The 9,944-nt window shown below is 53.4% G+C and overlaps 6 protein-coding genes across 6 annotated transcripts; 4 read left to right on the top strand and 2 right to left on the bottom strand.

Moving 5' to 3' along the window:
* Positions 1-1,148: 1,148 nt before the first annotated feature.
* TRV_06441 (uncharacterized protein) lies at positions 1,149-1,400 on the top strand (the record flags this gene model as incomplete). The annotated part of the gene is made up of 1 exon (XM_003019521.1): positions 1,149-1,400. The coding sequence occupies one exon, from the start codon at positions 1,149-1,151 to the stop codon at positions 1,398-1,400; it is 252 nt and encodes an 83-aa protein (XP_003019567.1).
* An 831-nt stretch (positions 1,401-2,231) lies between these two features.
* Positions 2,232-3,071, top strand: TRV_06442 (alcohol dehydrogenase, zinc-containing; the record flags this gene model as incomplete). Its single annotated transcript, XM_003019522.1, has 1 exon — positions 2,232-3,071. One exon carries the CDS (start codon positions 2,232-2,234, stop codon positions 3,069-3,071), a length of 840 nt encoding a protein of 279 aa, XP_003019568.1.
* Positions 3,072-3,303: 232 nt separating this feature from the next.
* TRV_06443 (uncharacterized protein) lies at positions 3,304-4,197 on the bottom strand (the record flags this gene model as incomplete). Its single annotated transcript, XM_003019523.1, has 3 exons — positions 3,304-3,575; positions 3,640-4,049; positions 4,139-4,197. The coding sequence occupies 3 exons, from the start codon at positions 4,195-4,197 to the stop codon at positions 3,304-3,306; spliced, it is 741 nt and encodes a 246-aa protein (XP_003019569.1).
* Positions 4,198-4,938: 741 nt separating this feature from the next.
* TRV_06444 (uncharacterized protein) lies at positions 4,939-5,244 on the top strand (the record flags this gene model as incomplete). Its single annotated transcript, XM_003019524.1, has 1 exon — positions 4,939-5,244. One exon carries the CDS (start codon positions 4,939-4,941, stop codon positions 5,242-5,244), a length of 306 nt encoding a protein of 101 aa, XP_003019570.1.
* Positions 5,245-5,563: 319 nt separating this feature from the next.
* TRV_06445 (uncharacterized protein) lies at positions 5,564-7,438 on the bottom strand (the record flags this gene model as incomplete). Its single annotated transcript, XM_003019525.1, has 3 exons — positions 5,564-5,856; positions 5,926-7,112; positions 7,275-7,438. The coding sequence occupies 3 exons, from the start codon at positions 7,436-7,438 to the stop codon at positions 5,564-5,566; spliced, it is 1,644 nt and encodes a 547-aa protein (XP_003019571.1).
* A 337-nt stretch (positions 7,439-7,775) lies between these two features.
* TRV_06446 (uncharacterized protein) lies at positions 7,776-7,952 on the top strand (the record flags this gene model as incomplete). Its single annotated transcript, XM_003019526.1, has 1 exon — positions 7,776-7,952. One exon carries the CDS (start codon positions 7,776-7,778, stop codon positions 7,950-7,952), a length of 177 nt encoding a protein of 58 aa, XP_003019572.1.
* Positions 7,953-9,944: the final 1,992 nt, after the last annotated feature.

Here is a 9,944-nt window from a genome sequence, read left to right on the forward strand (position 1 = left end):
ACAACTTGCCTGCAGATATCGGCCTTCTTCTTCGTCGTCTTATGCTTCGCCGTCTTTATCTTCTGCTTCTTAGTCTCTGCGGGTGTCGCCGTCAAAGGCGGACTTTATATCATCGACGGGCTATTCGTTTGGTTAAGATAAGCGTCGCTGACGGTCCCTTTTTTCTTTTTCAACGTCCCAGATACTCCAACTTCACGGCCTCTTCCGTTGTACCTTATGAACCAGAAACAAAAGCCGGGAGACTGTCTATTTAAGCCCGTCAACGGATAGCCGAGAGCCGCATGAAGCGCGTCAGGGGAAGCAGGAGGCGAGCGAGCCAGCGACGGCCGGCATATCAGCTCAACCATCCCCCCCCTCCCCCCCCCCTTTCAGCGCGGGATAGCAAAAAGGGACCCGACTCCAGCTCGAGCGGGATGATGCGGTTAATGATCCCTTCCAATTACACGGCAGCAGATAATATCCACAGACAGCAGGCTCCATAAATTATTACATGGCCGCCGTTTGGAGGGTGGCACGGCGGAGCAGGCTGTAAGCACCGGCCGGCACCATCGTGAGCTTTCGAGACGGGCGGACAGCCAGCCATGGCAGGACTAGGACGACCAGAATCACAAGCATGCAAGGCATTCTGTTCTCGTTCCATGCATGACACACGTCGTACAGTCGGCTGGGGGGAGCTGGCCTCGAAAGCCGCCGCCCGCTGGCTGGTTGCGCGGTTGATATTGGGACTTATTACGACCATCGGCGATACTCCGTGTGTTATATCGAAGGGATAACTAGCTGATGGCCAGCCTCACACGACGCCCTGGGCCTTACTTCGCTAGTCATAGCATTGCAGCGATCTGTGAGCGGCGGTCTGGATAACCGGTATCTATCACAAGACCCCAAGGGCTGAACCCCATGCCAGAACGCGTACTCCGTATACATGTACACACACACACGCACACACACACACACAGACAGAGCTAGTTAGTTACTATCTGCTTCCCGTATACGACAGCCTCCAGGCATAGCGAGCGAGCGAAGGACCTGGCCGACTCGGGTCCTGGTTTCGCCTCTCGTTGCTTTTTTGCATATTGACGCCGATTGTTGCACAGCATCTCACGCCCGGAGGACAAGGAGCGTCGTTACGTACAAACGTACAAGCATACATGCACGCCATCATAATAGACAGAGAGACCGCCGGGCAAACTCAGGCTGGAGGCGACGACGACGACGACGATGACGGCGAAATGAACGCCTCAGCGGGCTTCCATCTGGCCGTCCAGGATGCTCCAGATATAGCTGGATACTACTCTCGGATATTCCAGAACTCTGTCGGCAACGGACCATACGGTATCAAGCCCATTTTGGATAGCTTGATGCAGACAGAACGGAACCAGCTCGATGACTGCCCCGGCTAGCAGGCCCGATATGCAAGCGGTCATGCAGCGGGATAGAATGGGATGTAGTCAGTTTGCTGAAGCGCAGCTCTGTTTGCTGGTTAGCGGGCTAGCTAGCTAGTTAACTAGTTAGTTAGGGGGCGACTCCCGGCAGTTCGGCGATTGATATAAAGTCGGTATATTTATATCTCGCTCGTTCGACTCCAACGGCCGACCAGGGAACATCCCTGTCCTTAATAATCTCTCACAAAGAAGCTGACGCCTGGGAAGTTGGCCATTTATATTACCGTCACGCATCCCTCCACCGCCCCCAGGCAGGCCAATTACTCTGGTATTCTTGCATACATACATCCTGCCTGTCTGGCAGCGCCCCCAGAAGGCAGAGAGCCAGCATGGCGTGCAGGGCCCTGGTGCTCCACGGTGCTCAGGATCTTCGGCTGGTCCGTAACCAATTCATCTAAACACCCCGTACGCTAGGCAGTTATCGTTTTCTCTTCTGACATGCCTCACTGATCAAAGGAAACTCGTCCAATAGCTCCTCCAGCAGCAGACGAAGTCCAGATCGCCGTCCGAGCCACCGGCCTCTGCGGCTCAGACCTGCACTACTATCACCACGGCAGGAATGGGAGCTTCGTCCTTCGCCAGCCCCTGGTTCTCGGACATGAGTCTGTCGGCGAAGTAGTGGCCGTTGGATCATCAGCGGACAGTTTCAGGATAGGGGACCGTGTCGCCCTCGAGGTAGGCCTACCGTGTCGAAAGTGTCTCCATTGCCGCCTGGGCCGATACAACATCTGTCGCTCCCTGAGATTCCGCAGCTCAGCGGCCGTATTCCCCCATCTGGACGGGACGCTAATGGACGTCACCAACCACCCGGCCGCTATGTGCCATCGTTTACCTTCCTCCATCTCGGATGTGCAGGGAGCTCTGCTCGAACCCCTTGCTGTCTGTCTGCATGCGATTAATCGCTCCAACCCACCAACAGCAGCAGACGTAGCACTTGCTAAGTCCGTCGCGGCTGCGAATGGTGGCGCCGCCCCAGACAGCGAAACTGCAGTGCTGATATTCGGAGCCGGTGCCATTGGCTTGCTTCTTGCATCAGCTCTGGCTATCACGCAGCATTTTACGACTATCGTTCTGGCAGATATCAATCAGGCAAGACTGGACATTGCTTCCTCGCTCCCGTTTGGCTGCATCAAGACATGCGTTCTTGATCCCCCCGGTTCCACTGCTACGTCTGCACAGGAAGAAGACCAGGCTGCAAAGGACCTGGCAGCTACTCTACTACGGAGGTTTGGCTTTGGCCACGGCTTCTCCCGCGTGTTCGAGTGTACGGGTGCACCGGCTTGTGTACGAGCCGGCATCTATGCTTCCTCGGCTGGTGGCGTGGTGGTACAAATTGGAATGGGTGGCCCCAGCCTTCCATCCATTCCAATGTCTGCCTCGGCTCTGAGAGAGGTTGATCTGATAGGTGTCTTCCGGTATAATGGACGTTGCTACCCGGCTGCCATTCAGCTGGCTTCCTCCCCAGTTTTTGGCCAGGTAGCGGACAAAGTCGCTACGCATACGGTCGAGCTGGGTGAGGATGACGGACAGAAGGCATTTAGACTTGCTGCCTCTGACAGAGATGATGATGGTAAGACAGTGGTGAAGGTTGTTGTTATCGGCGGGGGAGGGAGTAGCTTCTTGAGTTAAAATGATACACAACAACCAAGGCAACAAACAACTAGCTCCCCCGGTATATCTAGCATTTATAACAAGAATCTAAAATCACAATAGAAATACAGAGCTAGCGACTATTATACTAGTCGAAAAAAAAAAAAAAAATGGCGGAGATAGCGCAGGAACGGTCAAAGGCAACAAACAGCGGCGGAAACAAACAAATAAACAGATACAAAAACAGAGGGAGACAGGAAGACATGGAGGCCTACTTCAGTCCTCCAGCCAGGAGGATGCTCTGCCCAGTCAAATACCCGGTCGTCACGCACATTTCGACAACACTGGCAACCTCATCTGGCGTACCTAGTCGGCCTAGTGGAATATTGCCAGCGAACTCTGGGATTGCTCGAGCATCAGGGATCATTCCGGTCTCTCCAATCATGGCCGGAGCGACGTCATTCACGCTTATATTGAACTGTGCCAGACGAGTTGCCAGGTTCTTCATCATGCCCGTCATGCCCCCCTTAGAAGCAGCGTAGTCTATCGTGCATAAAACACTATTAGCAATAGTTGATGCAAAAAACGATAGAGAAGATCCACATACGGCACCCATTAACGCCTCCTCCATGGGCTGAAATGGAAGACATGAACACGATCCGACCCCATTTCTGCGCCTTCATATTCTCAACCACGCCCTTGACAAGGATGAATGATGCTCGTAGGTTCACGTTGATAGTATGGTCAAACTCCTCTAACGAGATATCCCATATCTGAGGTATCTTTACCCCGTATCCCGCGTTGGACACAAGGATATCGGGCAAACGGCCACCATGTTCCGCCGGGATCTCGACGAATAGCCGGTTGATCTGCTCGGCTTGTCCGACATCAACTTGGTGGACAGATATGTGGAGATTGGATGACGACGGTAGTTCTTTGATGTCCCTGACAACAGCATTCATGCCGTCCGAATTTTTCGCATAGGTTAATGCAAGATGGACACTCCGGCTGGCGAGCCTGCGGGCACAAGCTGCGCCGATTCTGAGCGGATAGCATTAATACCTTGCCAGTAGCATGATTAATGTGGATGAAAAATGCCGACTTACCCACTTGAGGCGCCGGTGACCAAAGCAAGTCGTCCTTCAATATCATTCAATGCAGCCATGTTGGTTATGTTCTTTCGTCACTGCCTGTAGGAATGCATATCCAGCAACAAACAAAACGGGTTGGCTCCATAGATTGATACTGGTTTATATTTTCGGCGCGCGGGATGACAGGGGGCATCGGTTAAATCTCCGGCTAAAACTCCCGGTATCTCCCAGGCTGTCGCTCTCACCCCACATGAGGAGAAGCAGCAGGGGATCAGAGGCGAACGGGAGAACATGAAAAGTAATAATAATAATAGTAATAAGAGGGGGACTAAACGAACTCCGTCTCTTTTTCAATGCATGGGTGAATGACGGTCGATCGTGCCAGAAGGGAAAAAATATTCAAAGCGTATACAAAACAATCGGATAAATACCATTCACGGAGGAAGGAGGTTGTACGGAGGGAGAGGGGGAGTTTGGTTTTTCGGCAATGGATCGGATTCGAGGGAGGATTGGTGAGTAGAGTTGGTGTTGTTGGTGTTGTTGGTGTTGTTTGTCAGAAGGAAAGGTAACTAGAAAAGGAGCACATCACTCATTTCTGAACCACCAGGTGGCCAAGCCTGCTGTCCATGATCATGATTCTCAGCTTGATACCCCGTGTCTAGGGTATGAAAGGAGTCTAACCCCAGTAGCGGAGCAGCTGGCACCAAATCGCCTGATACAAAATCGCCAACAGCTCCCAGATCGAGCCATGAAAAGTCATTCGCTGGACTAAACTGCATGTAAGTCGGTTCCGGGAGACAGGTCACCGGGACTTCATGTTGCATTCCGTTGGACGGCTGGGATTCATGCATGACATTCATGCCGGTGCTATTGTTGTTGTTGTTGCTGTTGTTGCTGCTGCTATTGCTGTTTACGGCGTTCGGGCTGGCGGCGGTGTTGGTGTTGGCGAAGATGGAATTGCTGTTATTATTATTATTATTATTGCTGCTGCTGCTGCCGTTATTGTTGGTGTTGTTGCTGCGGCTGTGGTTGTTGCTCGCACTGCTGCCGGTGTTGTTGTTACTGCTGCTAATGCCGTTAGTGATCGCAGAAATGGAAGGGTTGGAGACCGAGTTCTTTGATTTCCAGAGCAGCTCCAGGAGACGGGCATAGCGGTAGCCAACGTCGTCGTTACTGGCACTAGCTCTGCGTAGCCGATCTATTGTCTCGTCGATCATCTTCTGGACGGTTGCCTCTTCTGTCTGGTTGAGGACACCGAATGAGCGTGCCTGGCGAAGGGTGTTGTTAGCCTGATAGTGGTAGATGGAGCAAGCAGCCTTGATAGGAAAGATATCCAACCTTGTATAAAAAGACGGCCGCGTAGATGCCGTACCTGCATGGGCGAGGATTATCAATTTGGTTTCTTATTAACTGCTAGGCTCAAGTTATCCGAAGATGAACTTACAGGTAGAATCTCAGGGGCATGAAATGTAGATGTCTCTCTGGATCAACGTAATTGGTTAATATGGTCAAATAGGACTTGGCCGCCTCCACTGATTCATAGATAAACCGTGAATCCTGCATAGACGCAACGTTACTGAATGCAGCCCGTAAATGGTCACGTTGACTGACGGAGTCATCGCCCTTTGGCTTGTGCAGAGCCTGGGAGATGGCAGCCTGGAAAGCAAAGGCGTTGATGTAGAGTTTCAGGTACTCGTAGGACATCTGGAGCATCACATTGAGATTTGAGGCACCTAAGTACGGTTTAGCATCTCGTATACATCATTCATAAGACGATATTGAATGCAAGGAAAAAGACTTACATGGCATCTTGCCCCATAGACGATACCATCTTGATACAGCAACTCGGAAATCGTCAATGTACTTTACGTAGTCTCCCATGAGCATCATATTCCTGCTTGTCCGCATGCCCGAGTACAGCACATCGTGGACGTTGCCGTACAACTGCGTGAGATCGAGAATGGCTTGGAATATTTTTGAATAGTCCTCGTCATGGGGCGATTGAGGCTGCAGAGACGGGAAATCATGGCTGACCAGACCAGTCATTGGCCCGGGGCCTCGAGACCAGAATGCTCGTCCGATACGTACCGATATCAGCCTGTCAGATACATAACAGCTCGCCCAGGCCAGTCGTTTGCGGTTGTCGGCCTGAGTGTCTCCCGTGGCAGCGTCGTTGCGGAAGGAGGTCTTGTCCAAGCCCAGGAAGTAGCCCGATCTCAGAGCAATTCCGACATGCATCCAGGCTGCACGATCCTCCTCTCCACGTCCGACGGGCTCGATGGAAGGACGGAGGCCCTGCGGTTCCCACTCGGCCAGTATCAGGAGGGCCTCGACCGCCTCCACGTCGCAGTCAGCACCAGCAGCGATGCCCGATATTAGCTCGAGCATGTACTTTGAACAGCCCTGGTGAACATGGGGCATGCTGGTGAGATCCTTAGAAGCCACAGTGAGCACCGCGGTAAGGAGGTGCTTCTCCTCTGCAAACTGGTCGAGGCAGGCCGAGTTGAAGTACTTGCGCGGCACCAGGGGGAAATAGCAGTGGTAGTTGTCTGCATAGCGGGTGATGAGTTGCATGACCAGGCCATGGGTCAACACCTCGTTCTCGACCAGGCGGTAGGCGAATATCCCCTTTCTCGCGCCGGCTCCGTTGGTATTCGCCCTCCCACCGCTGCCACCTTCAGGCCGGGGAGCGTCGGTGCCCCTTTTGGCTACGTTGGTGAGCCGCTGCCAGGCGTCAGAGGGATTCCGCAACGCACCCGACCCGATTGCGCTCTCGCCTGTCGAGTCCTCGTCATCGTCGTCGTCCATTGAGGTGTCTCGGTGCCCTTCCGACGGACCGTAGCGGTCGTGCTCGTTGTAGGGGCTAATGTATCTGCTCTGGTTGTAGTTCTCCGTGCTCTGAGGGCTGATGGACGTCTCGGGCGGCCGCGCAGGCGGCGGCACCGCAGACGAAGCCCCCAATGCGCCCGCTGAGGCCTTGATGGTGTTCCTGATGCGCTTCCCGCCGCGGTTCGACGTGCCCAGCTCGCACTTGAGGTTCTCGTTGTGGCACCGTTTGCAGGGCGGCTGGCCCGGCCGGCCGTTGCTGTCCCTATGGCAGCCGTCAGAGACTTTATCCAGACATCTCGAATAGCAGGCAGAGAGGACTTACAGGTCGCACTTCGACTTGCGGCGGCGGCAGTTGTAGCAGGCTCGCGATACGCGCTTCATCTGGCCGCTGGCCGTCCGCTTAGGCTTCGGGCTGCCTGTGGTGGTGGTGGTGTTGGTGGTGTTGGCAGTGGTGGTGGTGCTGTTTTTGTACTCGGGCTCGTCCATCTCGACTCAATTTCAACGTCACTTCGTCTTCGACTCTGCTCTCTCGACCGCACCAAACAGAATATCCACGGCTTCGGCTGCGACTTCGACTGTGCAGCTGCGAGATGGTGCTTCACAACGCTCGTGGATGCTCCCTCAACGCCCTCCTAGCTGTTTTGAGAACCCCCGGACGGCCCAGCGGACGGACGCTCCGTATCAGATCCTCAGAAAAGCGCGGTTCGTCACCAACAAGCCACGCCCATCACTATCTTGCTTCTAACTCTGCTTCTAGGGCCGCTCGAGAATGCAATATCTCCTGCTGTGATCCGACTTGGCATGGCTAGGGCAAGGAGTGGACATGACGGGGCAGGGCGAGGAGGACGCGGCTGGATGGAGCAGAGGAAGAGAGGAAGAAGAGAAAGGGAGGGAGGAGAGGAAGAATAAGGGAAAAGGGACGGGGAACAAGCAGCAGCAGAGGAGACGAAAGCGACGACGGATGGGCGACCAGGCCAGCCTGCAGCAGCAGCATGGATAAGCCGAAATATTGGGCTTGTTCAAACGATGCCCGCTTCCCCACGCCGGCGCATGTCAGGATGTGAGTGTGTCGAAGATGTGGTATCTCACACTCCCTCCCGTACTGCATGTGTATACATACCACTTACGCATGTAACTAGCTCAGCATGGCTTGACCAGTGGACGGCCGGGGGGGAGGGTTGTCTGCGAATGCGACAGGTCAACTTATTCCCCTTCTAATCGTGCGGGCCGTTTGCTGTTGGGGACCGCCTGGCTGGTGACGGGCTGCTCCCCCATGCTGCCTGTTCTGCTGGGACGGAGCATATCTCGACCAGTCTACGGGGACCGTCCTGCCACCAGCGCGAGCTCCAGCTACGTCTATACTTCGACTTTTTACATTTTTACGCCAGATATCTAGACACTCGGACTTCTTCGAACACGGACGGGCTCAACTATAATATCGTGGGAAGTATATAAGGGAAGATGCTTGCTTTTTCACTCTTGGCTGCCGTTTATTTGGCAATAGTCTTTAGTGGGCTTCTGATCGCTCTCCTTTCCCGTTGCTTTTTTGGCCCTCTTTTATCAAGCACGCTTGCGTCTTCTTCTGGGCTTCCTCAGCGCAATCATCAGTCGATTTTGGGAGATGGGACGATACGAATGCCCGATACGAGGATGGCAGCCTGGTGGATGAAGGGTCCCGTTGGACGCGAGATGCGGTTATCCGCCAGTCATTTCTTCAGGATGGCCCCCCCCCTTGGTCTCTTCAGGCTTCTCCGTCTCTCCCTATCCGTACGTACGGAGCATATACGTATAAATATCAGTATGTGTACTCCGTACGGGAGGGATGTTTACGCTGCAGACGCAGTGACTCTGAAGACACTTTATATATCTCGGCAGACCAACCAGGAGTCGAAGACTCCGCAGCCGATTCCACATATACACATCTACAGAAACAGAGCTAACGAGTTAACTAACTGAGGGCAAACAGACTAATCGACTGCTGACAGGTCCAGTCTGAACCGCAATCCCTCAACATGCCAACACGTCCTCCTAGTTCGCATTGCAAACAACCTCGCAGATCGGCGTGCGAGGGGGGTGCATGACTATCATCTGCTACCTATCCTTCACGCTCCCGCTTTTATGGAGATGGGACAATATGATATCTCGACAAATTGAAGACTCATCTCTTTGCGTGTTTACTAAATAAAATATATCAACGAGTCCACCGTCAATAGCGCCGGGACGATCGCCCGACCTTTTAACAATGCTTTCAATTTTACCAACAGCTATCACCCCGGCCCATTGGGCAGACCAAACGGGAGGGATGTTTGTGTGGCTTCCGTTTACTATATTTTATTTATATGGCTTAAGTGCGTTTGAACTTATGTGCTTTCCCGTACCGCTGTCTCTGGGTCTGGGGAGGGGATTGCATACTTTATCTTTCATGCACGCACGGCTGCGGTCGCGATATCGACTTACTCCATGCGGAACAGTGGCCTGGTAGCCGGTATTCACACCTATAGATTTACATGGACTATATGGATACCAGGGCTCCGATCCTCATGGATGGATGTACCACTGATGGTTGTTTGATAGGATTGGCCTCCCCTCGACCAGGCTTTCCAACCACACACTCCCCCTCTCACGCGGTTTCCCCGAATCACAGCTCGTCTAGCACCTCCGCAAAAGATATGGTAAGAGGATGTCACTGGCTCCGGGGGTTGTCTGCGTTTAGCGACTGTCACGCAGGATTTTTCATGGTTAAATACATGGCCAGGATTTTACCGATAACTGCTGTCAGATGTCCGCGATGTGGCCTGCAGGGCGTCCAACAAAGTCACCAAAGCAAACCGGCCGCCTGAGGAGAGTAGCAACTGAGATACAGGAAAGGAGGATTCGACTCCCTGCTCCCTGATGGCCGATCGTGCGACTCGAATCTCGTTCTTTATCTACAGATGAAGACACCCGTATTGTCAAAACACCTACCCTTGAACNGTCAACCGCTGGGCCCGAA

The sequence above is a fragment of the Trichophyton verrucosum genome (assembly GCF_000151505.1).
Source record: "Trichophyton verrucosum HKI 0517 chromosome Unknown contig00702_1.f1.exp, whole genome shotgun sequence".
Taxonomy (NCBI): Eukaryota; Fungi; Ascomycota; class Eurotiomycetes; order Onygenales; family Arthrodermataceae; genus Trichophyton; species Trichophyton verrucosum.